Source organism: Pseudovirgaria hyperparasitica, assembly GCF_010093815.1.
Source record: "Pseudovirgaria hyperparasitica strain CBS 121739 unplaced genomic scaffold EJ05scaffold_4, whole genome shotgun sequence".
Taxonomy (NCBI): domain Eukaryota; kingdom Fungi; phylum Ascomycota; class Dothideomycetes; order Acrospermales; family Acrospermaceae; genus Pseudovirgaria; species Pseudovirgaria hyperparasitica.
The window spans coordinates 606669-624036 of NW_022985552.1; the positions used below are offsets into that span (position 1 = coordinate 606669).

General features: G+C 49.2%; 6 protein-coding genes across 6 annotated transcripts; 4 read left to right on the forward strand and 2 right to left on the reverse strand.

Annotated features, from left to right (window-relative positions):
* Positions 1–98: 98 nt before the first annotated feature.
* EJ05DRAFT_277143 (uncharacterized protein) lies at positions 99–1816 on the reverse strand. Its single transcript, XM_033740406.1, has one exon. The coding sequence runs from the start codon at positions 1675–1677 to the stop codon at positions 289–291; it is 1389 nt and encodes a 462-aa protein (XP_033602700.1). The 5' UTR covers positions 1678–1816; the 3' UTR covers positions 99–288.
* A 363-nt stretch (positions 1817–2179) lies between these two features.
* On the forward strand, positions 2180–3055 carry EJ05DRAFT_498217 (uncharacterized protein; the record flags this gene model as incomplete). Its single annotated transcript, XM_033746654.1, has 1 exon — positions 2180–3055. The coding sequence occupies one exon, from the start codon at positions 2180–2182 to the stop codon at positions 3053–3055; it is 876 nt and encodes a 291-aa protein (XP_033602701.1).
* Positions 3056–4043: 988 nt separating this feature from the next.
* On the reverse strand, positions 4044–7314 carry EJ05DRAFT_277362 (beta-Ala-His dipeptidase). Its single transcript, XM_033740408.1, has 6 exons — positions 6931–7314; positions 6758–6883; positions 6577–6708; positions 5963–6526; positions 5724–5910; positions 4044–5678 (listed from the first exon to the last, which is right to left on the reverse strand). The coding sequence occupies exons 1-6, from the start codon at positions 7162–7164 to the stop codon at positions 4138–4140; spliced, it is 2784 nt and encodes a 927-aa protein (XP_033602702.1). The 5' UTR covers positions 7165–7314; the 3' UTR covers positions 4044–4137.
* A 2341-nt stretch (positions 7315–9655) lies between these two features.
* EJ05DRAFT_508809 (uncharacterized protein) lies at positions 9656–11781 on the forward strand (the record flags this gene model as incomplete). The annotated part of the gene is made up of 2 exons (XM_033748037.1): positions 9656–9946; positions 10372–11781. 2 exons carry the CDS (start codon positions 9656–9658, stop codon positions 11518–11520), a joined length of 1440 nt encoding a protein of 479 aa, XP_033602703.1. The 3' UTR covers positions 11521–11781.
* An 861-nt stretch (positions 11782–12642) lies between these two features.
* EJ05DRAFT_530943 (cytochrome P450) lies at positions 12643–14401 on the forward strand (the record flags this gene model as incomplete). The annotated part of the gene is made up of 4 exons (XM_033748995.1): positions 12643–12714; positions 12759–13856; positions 13923–14089; positions 14151–14401. 4 exons carry the CDS (start codon positions 12643–12645, stop codon positions 14326–14328), a joined length of 1515 nt encoding a protein of 504 aa, XP_033602704.1. The 3' UTR covers positions 14329–14401.
* Positions 14402–15807: 1406 nt separating this feature from the next.
* EJ05DRAFT_484013 (uncharacterized protein) lies at positions 15808–16881 on the forward strand (the record flags this gene model as incomplete). Its single annotated transcript, XM_033745305.1, has 3 exons — positions 15808–16552; positions 16594–16707; positions 16760–16881. 3 exons carry the CDS (start codon positions 15808–15810, stop codon positions 16879–16881), a joined length of 981 nt encoding a protein of 326 aa, XP_033602705.1.
* Positions 16882–17368: the final 487 nt, after the last annotated feature.

Here is a 17368-nt window from a genome sequence, read left to right on the forward strand (position 1 = left end):
CTATCAGTGCGTGCATCAGGCAGCGCTGTGCTCTGAAGATAGGGCGGGAATAATTCGATGTCCTCCCGGTAGCGTATCATACGTCTCAAGGGAAGCACAGATAGCAGACGAGGTGAGCGCGCGAGTCAAACAGCCTCTTATCTCATCCTTTAACACCACTGACTACAGAGACGTAACAATGCCTTAGACAATCTTATTGAAACGTCGTCTCCACTATTCAGAATGCCCAGCGACTTCTCCTTCACCACATACTACTCTCCGATTCTCGAAGAACAAGAACGTGCATCCTCACAAATCATTCGCCTCACAAACCAGCATCTCCAAAATAGTTCGATCCGTACTATCGACCTGCTGCTCAATATGCAACAGGCTAGTGATCCAACTACTCATCTCCACAACCACTGGCGCCTTTCCGAACTCCTCAAATGCATGATCCACTTTGGACAGCTGATCATGGAACACACGATACAATACGCTCGCCTCACCTTTATGATACGGCGACATTTCCTTCCATTGCTCGATCGTACCTTGCTCGACGAGGCGGTATAGAACGCCGTACATGTGATCGTACGAGTCGCCGAGTCCGGCACGCTGTGTCTTGTGCCAGAGCCCTGTAGACGTTAACGGTGTCTCGAGGAAGCCGAGAATCCCGACGCCGTTGTTATATGCGAGATGAGCGTGGATGACGTGGGATGCAATGAGAGCATGGTGCTGGTTGTGCACGAGATGACTTTTCAGCGCCGCATCATCGGAATTATGGGCAAGTTCGGTGAGTATCTCTCGAAGAACATAAGCGCGGCGGTCTTCATCTCCAGGGAGCTTGTAGATCGTGATAGTGTGACTACGCTCGATTGGACGGAGTTTGGTTGGGTCTGAAGCCATAGTGGAATGTTTGGGGCTAATTGTGAACTTGGGCTGCCGTGTTGCGGCGTCGTCAAAGTCTATGTCCAGGTCGAGGCTGGAGCTTGACAGTACGGTGCCAAAGCGGCGCTCGAATCTTTCGAGACGAGGTTGATCGCTGGGGGAGACATTCCTGGAACGTCTGCTATGACGAGGCTGAACAAAGCTGTTGTCGCTGGCGAACATTGGGTCCAGGTCGATTGGCGACGATGGGATGCAGATTTCGGTAACATATTCAGGTCCAGGGCTTTCGATTGACGGTAAAGGTACTTCTCCCAGGTCCACAGAAAAATCACTACCTTTGGCCACATCCCCTAGCTTGATACAACGATGATTAGTCACTTCAAGGCAGTCGTCTTCCTCGACTTCAGTTGCCTTTGCCGTACGGCAAGGCTTCCCGGGAAATACTTCCTTGGCGGGAGGAGTGAAACTATCTCGCAGAATGCTAATCTTTTTTCGACTGACTCGCTTGATACTGGTCGTACCATCTGTTTTCTCACGAAGAATGTTGCGACAGTCGACATCTGCACGGTTAATGGTGCGTGCTTCGTCTGCGAGTACATCACCATACGTGCGCTTTATTTGAGCCGGGACTTTTTCTGATACACAGATATTATTTGATAACGCTCGAAGTGCAGGGCGAGAGGAAACAGGGCGTAGTGCGCCGTAACGGGGGTGCTGATGAGCTTTCTTGGGTGGTGAGGGTGGTTGGCTTGGAAGGAGCTGGTTCTCGATGTCGCTAGACGTGTAGAACGGGGTCTCCGGCTGAGATGCCATTATCGATGATGATGGAAGAATATTCGCAGGTACTGCCTTTAATGGTCAGCGTTCTAGACATGTAGATGTCGGAGAGTCGTTTGAACCTGCGAAAACTTTTTCTCTAATCCCAAGTCGAATGTCTAGGATGCTGTCATAAGTTGGATGATGAAAGCTTGGGAGATTTCATGACGAGGACTAATACCTAAAACTGACATATACGGAGACCATACACGGAGTATATCAGGAAGTAGTGAGGGATTCCGAAGAGCAACTTCGATGACCTACTATCGCACCTTCTATTCCATAAAATGAGGAGAAGTCACTGCGTCCCAACTATGGCTCGATGACAAGTCTTCAACTGTACTTAAACAATCATACACCTCGCAAAGAATGATCTCCTTCCATCTTGTGGACCCCCAGAGGCTTGTGACCCATTCTTGTTGACTAGTATTACACTGCCGGGAGCACTGATATTTATTGTCTACAGCAAATCTTTCAAACATTTGCGATCCGAACATATATGGCGCCGAACGCCATGCATTACCTTTACCAAGCCGGTCCAAGTACCAGAGATCGCAAAAGGTATATCACTTTCGTTCTGCATGACAACGATGGCAAGGAGATGAAATCTTATATCGACATACCGATCAAAAGCTTAGAAGACCTCAACGAAAAAGTGTTTTGGCTCAACAGACTCGTAAAGCATGACTTTCCGCACGCTCTTCACGTTGATGGTCACCTAGTTTTCAAGGGCGAGAGTTTGGGCAAGAGGGGCTGGGTTTCGCAGCTATTTATACCAGATCTCAACCCAGAATTGCCGATAAAATGCATTCTGGACAAGATCCCGACATGCCTGGAACTGTCTGTCCGGTTTCCTCACTATCAAAAGTTTCGTTTATTTATCCTGACAGATGTGCAACGGGCCCGAGAACGGAGTTCAGGCACATGCAGCCAGGATGTGCTCCCAAGCATATGCTTCCGCCTTGTCAAGAGCCGATCGCACGCCCATTATTGGCGGACTCAGTTGGAACAGCTGAAGGAGAAGGTTATAGACATCGAGGGAGGAACAGCCCCTGAACTTGACTTCACGCGAGCAGTCTTGAGCATAGTTCCGCGCACCGAACAAGCTTATTGGTCTTTCCGTCTTGGGAATGCAGATCCACATGACGATACTGGGATATCTTCCTTCTCGTTTAACAGAACATTACTAAGAAATGATGGAGTATATGAGAAATTTGATGAAACCGATCAGGTAGTCTTCGTGTTAGAGCAACAGGCAATGCGGAACGGACAAATAATGTACGCCGACTACTACACCGGTAACACGAACGGATTGACCAATAGAGACTATAGACCATCGGCTGATATCTATGAAAGTCAGCCAGACGCATGGTGATCTTTGTATGATTTCGAGTATGGTCTCCGGGACCTCAAGGTGCTCCTCCTATTCTTTCAGACTCGCGAGCTTTGCTTCGTTTTGCCTTATACCAGATGTGGCTTTGGCACTTTTTAATGAAGCGTATGTTCTTGTATAGCTGAGCCTCTCAGTAGTCGTTGATACCGCATGAAACGTCCATTCTTCCTGTATCTAGAAGAGAATGAAGGTATTCTGCGGTCATAAGGAACTTGATGATGAGATAAAGCTCTACTCTCTTCTGATGGTGGTGTGCTGCGAGACCACTTGGTCATGGTAACAGTCCTTGAAAAAACTTTTGACCATCTAGTGTAAGTGCAAAGTGTGAGAATGCCACAAGTCCCATTTTGGACAGAAACACTTTCTGCGTGATGCTGGTATCTTGGTCAGAGGTGATGTCTTCCAATCTCGTACTAGCCTTGGACTGGCCCTTTTCCTGCTACTTGCCTGCGGTATGCAGCCAGGCTCTCGCTAACGTGGCTTACTTCTTACACAACAAAGATGTTTGGTATACAGTCATGGGACGACTCACGGCTCAACACTTACCTTACAGCCAGTACAACGCGTGCCTTGGATCACACATGCAGTGCATCATGTCTAGAACGAACTATCCGGATGCGAACACCTACAGAACGCCAGCCCCCGATGGCATGGCTTTGGAGACAGCCATACTGTAGTATCGTGACTGTGAAGATCTCTAGACATGCATGCTCAAGTACACAAGACAGCGACTGACGGTTAACAGTAATTGAACATTAGCCTAGCGCTGCTGCTTCCAATAGTTTTTTTATATTGCAGTGTTGGCAAATCAATGCCTCAGTACTATAGTCTTCATTTTTTTTTACATCTAATACATGTAGATGAGCTAGTGTTGTGACCTTACATATGAAGCTACTACAAGACTTTTTAATCGGAGCGACATCAATGTCCAATTATTTGACGCGTAAGGTATACTGCTCCCTTCCTGTATCGTAACGTCTCAAGACAACATACTCCAGGTCTAGGCAGTCGCTTATCGTAATAACCGGATTGTCCGCTGTGTTTCATCTGGCGAGACCGTGTGTTTATTTCCTAGGCAAGTCTCGGAACACCTTCTTGAATATATCACGCCCCTTATAGAGATTGAGCAATCTGAGACGCTCATTGTCAAGATGAGCGCTATCACTAGCCTGTCCGATAGGTAAATGAGCTGCTGGTGCTCCAAACTCCTTTTCTAGAAACCGAATGGTAGGTATACTGCCTCCTTCGCGGATATACAAGGGTTTTCGTGCACGCATTGGTGCCTGTGCGGATGTCCCAGTTGGCGAAAGGATTACTGGGCTGTCGGGGGGTGTAACACTTCCATGAGCTAAAGTATTTGATGTGGTAGGACCAGTAGACGTCACAGGACGAGAAGGTGGACTCGTCAAGGAGCTAGGAGCAGCCGGCCTGGTGACAAGTGAAGAGCGGCGCCGACCATAGATCGGCCCCCAGACTTCCATGATGGCAGCCTCAAGTGTTTTAAAGATGGCATTGTGGACGTCACCTAGCCAAGGTTCTGCTTGGTGGTCTATGGTAATGGTAAGAGTGTTTTTTGTCTCCAGTTTGCTGAATTCTTTATGAAGGTATTCGATGAGAGATTTTACGATGACATGCGACTCTTGGTTTGGAACAAGCCGAAGAGAGAGTGCAGATCGTGCAAGATGTGGAATGATGGTCGAATTATTTGGGCCTGAGGTCTTGAAGCCATGGAACGTGAGTGAAGGATCTCGCCACCGTCGCATGAGGGAGTCGGCAAGTTCTTCGGAATCGCCAAGGTCTGGATTGCGCTCCAAGAGCACTTTGGTGATTTCATCGTAAAGAGCCCTTTCATCGCGCGTAACAGCCATGATAGGATCGTAGAACCCTGGAATTAGGACAGACCCCTTTTCTCCTGTCAACTTTGACAGAAGTAGCACCAGATCTTTCAGAGGTTCATCTAAGCGGGAGCTCCCGTCTACGCCACTATGTAAATCTGGGTGGTTGCTCTCGATCTGGACAGAAGCATGTATCACACCACGTAGACCATATGTCAAGCACGGAACATGATCGTCCAGCCAGTAGCTATTGGCCAATAATATCCAGTCGATATCGCCGACGAGGCTCTTATTGTCTTGGATGGTCTTGGAGAACCCACGTGAGCCGCACTCCTCTTCTCCCTCGATCAGAAATACGATGTCTGCCTCCAGAGCCTTCTCCGAGACCAATTCTGCGACAGCGTAGATCGCTGCCATGATAGGGCCTTTGTTGTCGGAAACACCGCGTCCGTAAAGGTGGCCATCAATCCCTTCCAAAGAGAACGGATCCATGAGCCATTTTCCTTTCTCGTTCTCGGCTGCGATAACGTCGTAATGGCCATAGAACAGAATCTTCTTACGTTGCGCGGCAGTTGCTGCGTTGCCTCGAAATTTTGCGAGGATTATGGGATTGTACCCATCGTCAGCGTTGAGCATATGTGTTGCGGCGCCAAAGTTACGAAACAAGGCGCGTAACCACGATGCTCCTCTCCGACAGTCGCCCTTGTATCGGGCATCCGATGATACGGTACGATAGGACACGAATGCCCTCAGCGAATCGAACAATTGCTCTGCCGCTGTTAGATATTATCACCCAAGACCGCTTCGAAGCTTACCATTGGTGGTTCTAAGCCCTGTGGCTTGGGTGCGATGACAATCGCTAACGTCCCATACAGAGACGGTGCTATCATTGCCTCCAGTCACATACATCGCTTTTCCTTTATGTATCGTGAAGGCTGAGCTTAGTACTAGACCTGCATGTGATTTGAAGTGTGCGACAGGCTCATATTGAGAGTTGAATTTCTAGACTGCATTAGCAATGTTTTGCTGCCTCGTTCTTCGGTGGCTGCCTCACCTCCACGACCCCATCCATGCCAGCACTAAATAGATAGCCACCCCCGATGGTCAAGGTAAGGACGTCCCCAATGGTGGTCTTCAGATTTCGAACCAATTGACGAGTCTCCAGGTCCCACACATTTATCTCACCTCCGAGTCTTCCGCTATATAGGAACATTCCGTCAAGTGCGATTGTCAAGACGGAATGGCCTTCCTCTCTTCCATCATCTAGCTGTCCAAGGCTACGCAAAGCCCCGCTGTTGTCTGCGTCTAATCGCCAGAGCTTGATCGCACCATCTCCGCCGCCTGAAATGAGAACTTCTTCACCTCGGTAGCCAAATATACTTCCTGCAGCAAGTAGCATACAGTATACATAGCCGAAATGGGCATATTGGCGTATATAGTGCTTGTCAATTTCTAACGACAGACTGCCCTTTGTATCCCTAGGCCGCTCGGAGGAACACTGCCGAGGTGTGCGTACACCACCAGGCCCAGAGGAATCGAAGAATCGATCTTGTCGGAATGATGGATGTGCAGAGGGTTTTGGGCGAGGTCGAGATTCTTTCTCTTTCAAGTCATACCACTATCGACGCCGTTAGTGCTGCCTGAAGGAGCTCGCAAGACGACATCTACCTGTATACTGGTATTTTGAGCCCCGAGATAAACCACTTGCAAGTCGGCGGAGTATGTTACACAAAAAACATCACCTGTGTCGTAGGTAGAATAGATGGAGTATAGTAGGGTCAATGTACTCGTGTCCCAAACCTGTGCAAGTTAGCACTGTGTTGAGCTTCTGAGCGAGCAGTGTCAATACGTTGACTGTTCGATCTCCAGAGCTGGAGAACAAGAGTGTATAGTCCGAGGACAGGGCAAGCCCCAATACGCTGCTGCTATGGCCCACGAGGACAGCTTCGCGTTCGAAGGTATCTAATCGATAGACCTTTGTGTGTCAGCCACACTCGGCGCGTGGAATATACTCATGCGTACTAATATCTCCCCACGATGTGCTCCGGCGTATATGCGATCTTTCGAGACTGCCATGCAAAGGACCGATTTGTCATGTCGCATGCGATGGAACAGCGACGGCTTGTATCGATTGTCGCCATTACTGTGGAGGGAAGGTGAAGCCAGGCCATTGGCAACTTCGACTCTTGCGCCATGCTGCTCATCAATATCTTGCGAGTCTGTTAGCACCAGTAGCGCGGGATCAGAGCTGGACATGGGTTGAAGAAAGATGAATATGAAGAAGTGTGTCCATGATCGCAGTCAATTAGGGTCTGTTGGGTGGAGGCCAGCTTAGCTGTGTGGTTTGGCGCGGCCGACGACCATCCCTCATTCCCCACATCCACCAGCTAACCAGCGACCACAAGGCAGTGTAGTGGTAGGTAGTGTGGTAGTGTAGAATACCTCACCCACGCCAATGTCAAGTGGACGCCAATGCCAACGACACCCACGCGAGGCTGTGGATCCCCGGTTTGCGGCCATGTGAGTTGGAAAGGCGCGGGCCGCGACAACCCAGTATCATCGACACAACACAACAACGACATCATTATAGAGCCACAGATATCGCGTCCTGTCTGATCTCCAAGCGCGACAGAAAAAGATAACAAAATACAGAAACCACTCACCTGTCTCAGAGGTCGATGGCAGACGCTTTTGCGGTTTCATCTTCGAGTGTCCTGCGCTCTTCGTGGTTCGTCCTTCGGTGCACATATTTTCTACGCCGTCTTTGCTCTCTATTCGTCCACTCACCACGGAGAGCGACGAACAGCTCAGTGCTCTGATGACGTCTGGTCTCAATGTTGGCCTCTGGGTGCGTTCATCTGCATGTCGAAGGCTGTCGTGGCCGGCTCCTGCATGGTGGTAGGCGTCTGAAGTAGTACGAGGATCTGAATGTAGGGAGCGATTTGAGGTAATGGTTGTTATGCTCGTCATTTCGAAACCAAAAGAAGCGGCCCTTCCGCCGACTGGATGGCAGCCGATGACGAGCGATGGTGGAATTATGGCGAATACACGACTTCCTCTTCAGGGGTGGAATCCTGCAGAGTCGGGGTGATGTTTGAGCAAAGTATATATAGGAAAGGCGGTCAGTCTCCTCCTGGTTGTTTAGACTCCTGGGTCATCTCTTGTTAGAAGATGCGGCGACAGCTCGTTGTTCAGACAGCCACAGTGCTAACCATCTGCGAACTCGCCTTGAGTGACTGGTCATATGCAGTTAAGCTCACACGGTCATGGATGCAAGTACAATGACCAAATGTCAGTGGAAGTCACCGTCTTGTGTCTACTAACATCAATAGGTGGTTGGTAGGTGTGCTCCCTTTGCGATGCCGTGCCTCCTGGTTGCTAGAATATCTGGTATCAAGTCCGCGAATAGCATTAGAAAATGACTCACCTGCACAAATAAAGCTATCATGTTTGTCTTCGATCAAGCGAACGCTCAACTACGGTCCCCACAACCTGGATCGAGGATCAGGGCTAACATACCTTGAGCACAACACAACATGTTGAAATCATTCGTCGCTTCATAGGTGCATGAACATGACTTGGTGCACTGTTGTGAACGTTTGTAAAACACAATGATTACAAGTCCTGCCTACTTCGTTAACAATCATAGTGTCACATCGTAGACGCTTGGATCTTTCATCGGGTGCCTATTATCGAAACGAGAATCCAGACATAGTGTTGTAGCAGCGATATCGCACGAGGGTGTTCCCGAACTACCATTTTTGCCCATGCATGGATGGGCATGGATATTCTACCAGCGATCCACACAAACATATCCGAATATTGCCATTGCTCGACCCTGGTCATATCGCTGAACGGATTCTCTCCCCGTTGTGTCAAGCTCAATGTCGTCTTGCAACTAGACACAATCAATGTCGTCTTGCAACTAGACACAATGTACATGGTGGCGCGGACGAATTACGAATGTGCAAGTCGTACAGTTCTGTCATGCTTAAATCGGCACGGGTACCGTAAGGCTATTATGGCGGTTGCAAACACTGTTTCACAGGCCGACCGTCGTTGTTCATAGTGCTTCGGAAGTGTCCCCGAATTACTCGATTCAGCAGTAAATTTGTCAGTGACAGTGAATGTCCCTGTTTCAGACACCGTGTCTGGTAACACAAGGCGCGCAAGGGCTCCCGTGCCAGGATCTTTCCTTTCTCACAAGATATACATCCTCAATATTACTTATAAAGGGTAAGGCATGTCTGACAAAACTGCTGTGTACCCAGGACTGGCCATGACTAGCTAGGCGCCACAGTCAGTCTGAGCCTCATCCACACAGCCACAGTCCAGTGTCTTCGACTTTCGTGGCGTGCAATCTGGAATTTTCTAATTGATGTTGTAGCCTGTACGGAGCTGAAAACGAGGTATTTGAGGGACGAGAGTCTCGGAAAGACGCGCAATTTCGCGCATACATGCCATGAATCCGTGACGCCATGATGCCATATGCCATGCTAAAGCGGCGGTTGACAGCTGGCAGTGCTGCCAGTGTGCATTGTTCTCGCCATCGCCATCGCCATCACTGTCGCCATCGCCCTCGATCGGCCGAGCCGCCTGCGCGAGAAACATGGCTCCGGGAATCTTGTATAACCACGTCCAAGGGTAGAGCCACGTAGATGATGCCGTCGATGTCATAGGGGCATGAAAAAAGAAAGGCCAAACGATATCAATAGTATGAGCATTCTCTGTATAGATGGCAGCCTTCATGGAGCAGCGACAGAAAGCCAATGGGACAGTAGCGACTGCGTGGAATGATAAAAGCGCGGGCGAGACGCTGGTCAAATCGCAAGCGACCACATCAACCTCCTGCACGACCAGCCACCCGGACTTCCATTTGTCGGCGCCTGACAGCAATAATACTCGCCGTATCGAGCCCGAGACCTACAAGTACCACTACAAAGTCACGCGAACCACGAAGCGTGTACTGCTCTGGGTGGTTCGCCAGTGCTTTCGCAACAAGCCTAGCCCCGCTGTATCCCTATCACTGGTCTACAAAGTACCTCTCTCCATGCGCCCGCGACCATCATGGCTGCCACACTGTTACTATACTGAGCAAAGCCTCTCGACTGCTGCCTCTTAACAGAGAGGGCCTCCTGGCCGGCTCTGTTCATCCGTCACATCCATACACATACCCACGGTGCTGGGCACTTGTCTCCTCACCGCTCCGTCTCGGGTACCATCACATCAGCCCTTGCCTGTTACTTGGTCACTCACACAGGACCCCCTACTGCGATCGTGTGTCCGTCTCAAGCCTCACAGGCTTGGCTTACTTGTTCAGGGTACAAAGCCTCATCTGAAACATCACCATGGCGGGAAACACAATGGGTCAGACCGTGACGGTGGTCAACCAGTCAGGAAAAATTATCAAGGAGGCAAGCATACCGCGAATGCATATTGGTACTTTCGCTTACAAGGGCATAGAGCAAGCATCTCATCAACGTATTCAGAGAGGCAAGAGCTGCGTATCGCGAGCGTAAAGCAGAGATCAAGGCTGTCCGCGATGTCGACTACGAACAACGAAAAGCACAACGGGCTCTCAAATCAATGACACTCGAAGACGACGACGCAGTCTCACGAGCTCCTTCCAAAGCTTCACGCACACGTTCTCGGGCCGACTCGAAGGCATCAGGGGTCCGACGTTCGAAAACACATCACCATCACACGCGAAAGCCGTCAGTGGAACGAGGCACACCGGACAACTTCTACGAGAATGATGGGAGAGACGATATACCGTTACGGAAACAACTGGCCCGGAGACACACAGAGGGGATTATAGTACCACCCAAGAAGGCTTCGCGCAGGTACTCCGAGGATGATATCGATATGGATCTAGCATATGGAGACCTGCCTCCACCACTGCCGGTTGCACGAAGAGTAGACGAGGACGAGCTGCGCGCTAAGGCGTCCAAGCTCACCATGTTACTCGATGAAGCAAACTGCTTACAATACTCCGTGACGACTATGATAGAGAACCTGCAGACGAATCCAGATAAGCTAGCAGCTGTAGCTCTTACTCTGGCGGAGATAAGCGGGCTTATCAGTAAATTGGCTCCAGGTGTGCTTGGTAGCCTCAAAGTCAGCTTTCCCGCCGTGGTAGCCCTTCTTGCTAGTCCGCAGTTTCTCATTGCCGCCGGTGTGGGTGTCGGTCTCACTGTGGTGTCACTTGGTGGTTTCAAGGTCATCAAGAAGATTAAGGCTGAACAGGAAGTCGCCAGAGAGCTCGAGTCACCATTAGAGCTTGACGAGCTCGAAGCACCGGAGCTCAGCCGTATCGAAATGTGGAGAAGAGGCATCGCGGACGTAGAGGCCGATAGTAAAGGTACAACTGTCGACGGCGAATTCATAACGCCTGGTGCATCACGTCACCTGATAGCCGAAGGTGTCCTGGAGGAGGATCGGAAGTCCCGCAGATCCAAGGCACCAAAATCAGTACGAAGTGCAAAGACATCGAAAACGTCTCGAACTGCAAAATCATCAAGATCTACCCACTCAAAGAGCGGAGACTACCCTGGCGAGAAGAAAAGGACCAAAGTTAAACAACCTAGCGGTTTACGCCTGCTTTTTTCGTAACAGTATGCAATGTTGATCACTATTGGTCCGCGCCTGTGTCATATACAAGACGTGATCATGTACACTCGGAGCCGGGAATCGGAGTTTGGGTAAACGGTGTTTAGAACCTGTTTCTTGTTCCTGTCCAAACGGCATATGTTGTATTTTGTATCTGTGCCCATAACAGCATGTCGATTCCGAGGACTCACTCTCAATGTTAGATGCCGATAGAAGCACGATACGTATCGATCAGGATTACATGAGACCAAGATGAATCTGCGCATAGCTAATGTCTTGTACCATATGAAGAGACGGCTCGCGTACAAATGACGCCATGGCTACGTACAAACGAGTCACCATAAGGCAGTGATACCTATTCATCAGCAGACGGAGTGAAGCTATCATCTAATCCGAATACGTTCGCGCACATCCAACGCGAACACGAAGCCGAACAAGCGTGTCCGCCAAGTTCTTAATGAACGGCCTAAGATCAAAAGTATCCCCGCGTCGGTTTACTGGCCCGTCATCCTCAAGTCGCACTTAGAGTTCCGGGCGCGATGAGTTCGCATCATTTCTGGGGAAGTCGGACAGGGTGCGGACGTACAGCATCAACAACTCCTTGGAATGGAAAGATTGCCCTCCCCAGCACAGATACATATTGACAGGTGCGCACCAGTTTATCCTTTCTATATTCCACGACCTACGCAGCAACTGGGCAGAACGGATGTTCGTTTCCATTCCGGCGTGGCACCCTAGCGCTCACTGTCCAACCGCATCGCCGCACTTAGTGGCCTAGTGACTCCATAGATCGCCTCCATTAATGTCGCCCGCGGCGCGAGTCAGCTTCAGCGTCATCAACGAGATCGACAGTGCGACTCTTCAAACCGTTCTCTTTGCCGAGTTAGGTTCTGTGTACGCTCTGTTCAATACGAAACCGAGAACCTGGCTTGGCTTCAACTAACCACGCATTCTCTATGGAACGCACTACGTACCACCGAGTCGTGGCTGGAATAATGTGGCATAAGGAATGTGATATAAGATAGACGTTGCCCTGGAGGGCTATGGCGATTTTCACACCAATACAATACATAAATCTACGTTATTTGATCTGTGGCTTGGTTACATTGATATTCTGCGTTCACCATGGCTATATCTTCCATTATCTTTCAATCACTCAAAAGTCCTGAGAATGCAGCGCTCCTTCTTCTACTATCAGTTAGTATACATTCATGCGTCTGGTGCCTTGCTGACCTTCCTAGATCACCATATATCTAGGTTCGATCGCAGTATACAACCTATACTTCCACCCCTTGGCCAAGTTTCCTGGTCCAAAATGGCACGCTATCTCACATCTTGCCTACTGCCATAAGCTCATCCGCGGCACATGGCCGTTCGACGTGCTCCTCCTTCACGAGAAATACGGAGACGTTGTCCGCGTCGCGCCCAACGAACTCGCTTTCTCCACCCCTGAAGCCTGGAAGGACATCGCAGGTCACAGAACGGGCGGTGGCGAGGAGCTAAGCAAGTACGAGGGTTTCTATAAAATCAATCCGATCGAAGCCAGTAACATCGTCACCGCCTCTCGAGAGGAGCATGGCAAATTACGCCGCGAATTGGCGCACGGTTTCTCGGAAAAGAGCATGCGTGAGCAGGAGCCTATGATTGGAAAGTACATCGATCTTTTGATCCAGCGTCTCCACGAAAACTGTATCAAGGGCCCCGTGAATCTCGGCGCCTGGTATAACTTTACTACCTTCGATGTCATCGGCGACCTCGCCTTCGGCGAACCCTTCGGCTGTCTCGAAAGCTCCGAATATCACCCTTGGGTCAAAATGATCCTTGAGTCTGCACGTCTCGGCACTGTCTTACAGGCCACCTACTACTTCCCCATCCTGAAATTCCTCCTCCTCCTAGTGCCCATATCAATCAAAGAATCGTCTATGCGCGCCAGAGAGGCCGCACACCAGAAAGTCGCTAAACGGATTGAGAAAGGCTCGAGACCGGACTTGATCAACGGACTACTGTACTCGAAGCAGTCGCTTGGGCTGTCTATCGAACAGCTTGCAGAGAATGCGAACACGCTTGTCATCGCTGGCAGTGAGACGACGGCGACGCTGCTGTCGGGGGCGACCTTCCATATCCTGACGAATCCGGACGTGTTAGCGAAACTGACGGCGGAAGTGCGCTCAACATTCGCCAGTGACGACGAGATTGATATCATCAGCGTGGGAGGCCTGAAATATATGCTTGCGTGTCTGGACGAGGCTCTGAGGATGTATCCACCGGTACCCATTGGACTGCCAAGAATTACAGGGAAGGCTGGGGCGACTGTTTCTGGGGAATACTTACCTGCGGATGTAAGCCATGACGCGTCCCTATCTAGATCAAACAGTGGTACTGGGAAGACTGACGGCTTTGTGTAGACTGTTGTTGCTGTTTATCAGTGGGCATCGTACCACCGCTCCAAGTATTTCTCCAAGCCCATGGAATTCCACCCAGAGCGCTTCCTGGGCGCTGAGGAGTTTGCACACGACAACAGGGAAATGCTGCAGCCTTTCTCCGTCGGACCAAGAAACTGTCTGGGCAGAAAGTAAGTTGTTCTTCTGTTCCGAACTTGTCGTGGTATGATTTACTTACGAGTTCGCGCGTAGCCTGGCATATGCGGAGTCGCGACTGATCCTCGCACGTATGGTATTCAATTTCGACATGCGCATCGCAGATGAGAGCAAGGATTGGAACCACGCCCAGAAGATATATTTTCTATGGCACAAGGGACCACTAATGGTGTACCTGACGCCGGTGAACAAGGATGTTAATAGGCATGCATAGGGGTTGAGTTCAGGCTTTGGACTGTTACATTTGTATATACTTGGAAGTCGTAATTAGACACATTTTGCTCGACAATCCCATTTCTCCTACGTCGGCGTCCGGAACGTGCCCTTGCAAGTGGGGCCTGCTAAGTCTGATCATCGGCACCAACTAGCTTTATCCCGGTTAACACCCCAGTTCCCCCCGAGGATTCCTGGTTTCCATCCGTCGCTTACTGAATTCTCGAGTCCAGTTTGTCGTTTAATTAGCTCTGCATTTACAGACACAAGGTCTTAGTGGAGCATTCGTGCGTATGCAAATCCGGCGTCTGCCGAGTCGCAAGAGTGAAACTGTTGTTCCCCTGTGCCGTCAGATAGATGTGGCACATGATTCCCGAGTACATTGCTGACATAGAAGCCTTGGGCAGTGACCATTGCAACAAAGCTTATACTATTATGGACATTGGTATTGGTGCCTTCAGTGATTGGTAGGTGCGCGTAGTGGGTTCACAAGGTAGTCTATCAGTCGCGATGGCGAAGATGGATCCGGTTCGAAGGCTTAAGGAAGTTATCAAAACGCGTAGTTCCACATAGTTATTAGCTATAGATACTGATAACATTTCTTACCTTATATGGCTTGCTAGAGATCTAACTACAGCGTGTCCTAGCTAGAATGAGCTAGTTGTCCTAGCTCTACATAGCCCTTGTAGCTTACTTATAGCTAATATAACGGTGGTGCAGAAGGTCCAGGATAGTGCTTAGATTAATCCAACAATTATCTGGCTATGAAGAATAGAAGGTGGCAGTATAACTCCGTAGATATGCAAGTGAGCACTAAACGAGGCCACGTAACGGACCGGTGATTGCCGAAGGAGCATGCTCATGGGCATGGCGACTTCGAATCGTGGCAAATAGCGAACTAAAAATATCTACTTAGGCTATAAATTAGTAGCACTTAACCTACGAGATTATTCTAGAAATTATAGCTACTAATAGAACGCTCTGGTCAAGAACTTTTTCATTGATACTTGAAACTAGAACTAGATAAGCGCGTCCTCTACGCGATTCCGGAGTTACTACTAATAGACTAACTATTACCCTAGCTTGTTTCATCGACGCATGGTTTCTGAACGCCTCATCCAAGTTCGCACGCGGAAGATCCTTCGCTTTTCGATCGCCAAGGTAGCAGTTCGCAATTCATAATGTTCAATACCGGTGGTATAGGACTGTAAAGTCTTGCATGAGATATGAGAACATTAATGGTTATACTATATATGAGAACTGCGTCTGAGAGACATTTTTACAATATACCAGCCGCTGTATGATAGCTGGAACGTGGCAGCGATCTGTTATCCATATTTGGTGCACGGCCGTTTCATCATTCATACAGTGGTCTGATTTTGCTATGGACTGAATGATGGCTTAGTATAAGAATTTTAAGGTTCCTCTCTCGCATCCGCGATGGCATCTGAAGCCCTCTTATTTTTTTTTTGCCTTGACAATGATCCTTTGGGCTGCATTTGCGGTCTTTGCTTCCTTCTACTTTTCCCCTTCACTTGCTGTACAATATGATATCGATAGCAGTTGTTCCTTCAAGTTAGCCAATGTGGGTGCGGCTATAGAGGAAGCAATATTAATGGCCCGCCGAAGCGTTGAGCGCTTGGATAACGCTGCTGCCGACCATACTAATGCCGACGACCATACTACTACCGACCATACTGCCGCCGGCCACATTATCGCCGATCACACTATCGCTGATCATACTGCCGCCGATCATGATATTGGGATTCTCTTCTCACGTATCTTCCATACGACTATAAGCGACCAAGAAGCCGTTCAAGATGTGCGTAACATCATGGACAGTATCGCGAATATAACACGAAACATCGACGGAGGGGAAGCCGATCTAACTCTCTACTGCGACAATGACGCTCGATGGCAGCAGGGACCGGGTACCTACTATCTTCCGACTGATCCGCACTTCAAACTCCCAAGAGCCCCGGCTTGTCGTAGTCCGGGTACTCTAGCTACCATGTACTCAGTTCCGCTAGACCACCCCCGTCATGACAAATTGTTCGCGCAGATTACAGTATGCGATCGCCTGGCAACTATGTCATTGTCTACATTACAAGATTATCTTGGCTTCGACTGGTCAACAGGAGGACTCATGGACCCAACTGTGAATCCGTACCACTTGTTAAGTGTTTACCTTTTACATGAGTTAACCCATTTCCCGGCGTGGCAAAGTAAGTTTGATCGTCCTCTGCTATGCAGGTATATTATCAAGGACCCCTCACTGAAGAGTCCGGTGTAGTCTATGATGTCGGTCCGAATTCATATTGGTGGCAAAACATAATTCAAAAGCCTAGGGAGGACGCACTGATAAACGCAGATAATTACGGTAAATGTCTCTGCATAACTGCATGCAATCAGTTTTGCTGACAGTGGTATAGCTTTCTTTGGTTTACTTGCCCACCTGGGTGACTCCGGTCTCAAGCTTAGCGATGATGGATGGCAGGTCGGAACTCTAGTACATACGGAATTTCGACCAATGATGAATTTTGGTTTTTTTTAAATCCGCCAGCCCAGCGGTATTCCGGCAATTCGTCATATATGTATGCTGCTTATCGGTGGCCAATACAATGGTTCAGAATCAGTTGTTGTTTCACTGCTACTGGTGAGAGTGGTCTTCTTCAGAAATGGTCGTGTGACTTTCTAATACTGTAGGGTCTATACGTCATATTCAATAATCCGGTTGCCCATGTCATCAGTTCATAATGGTATCCATGGAGAGTCAAGAGATTAATCTCCTACCCCAGTCACATGAACAAACTTACATGCTCGCTCGACTCAGAAGGCGCCAGTGCGTGTGCAGGCCGACATCCAGAGCATTTACTCGAGTATAATATACGCCGTATTTGCTATTGAATGGTAAAGTCTATAACTTGATGTTGAAGAATGAACATAATTAGTCTTAATGACACTTCACTTCATCTATCTGCATCACACAGTTAGAAGCATTAGGACCAGTTTTCCATCATATCTCGGCCTCACCATAGGTC

What these genes read in the sequence shown, in the direction of transcription:
- EJ05DRAFT_277143 (XM_033740406.1), bottom strand. Translation starts at nt 1,677, where the DNA reads ATGGCATCTCAGCCGGAGACCCCGTTCTACACGTCTAGCGACATCGAG.
- EJ05DRAFT_277362 (XM_033740408.1), bottom strand. Translation starts at nt 7,164, where the DNA reads ATGTCCAGCTCTGATCCCGCGCTACTGGTGCTAACAGACTCGCAAGAT. An exon ending in CACATCGTGGGGAGATATTA is followed by an intron (nt 6,884 to 6,930) that starts GTACGCATGAGT and finishes TGACACACAAAG; the next exon opens with GTCTATCGATTAGATACCTT. An exon ending in GCATGGATGGGGTCGTGGAG is followed by an intron (nt 5,911 to 5,962) that starts GTGAGGCAGCCA and finishes AATGCAGTCTAG; the next exon opens with AAATTCAACTCTCAATATGA.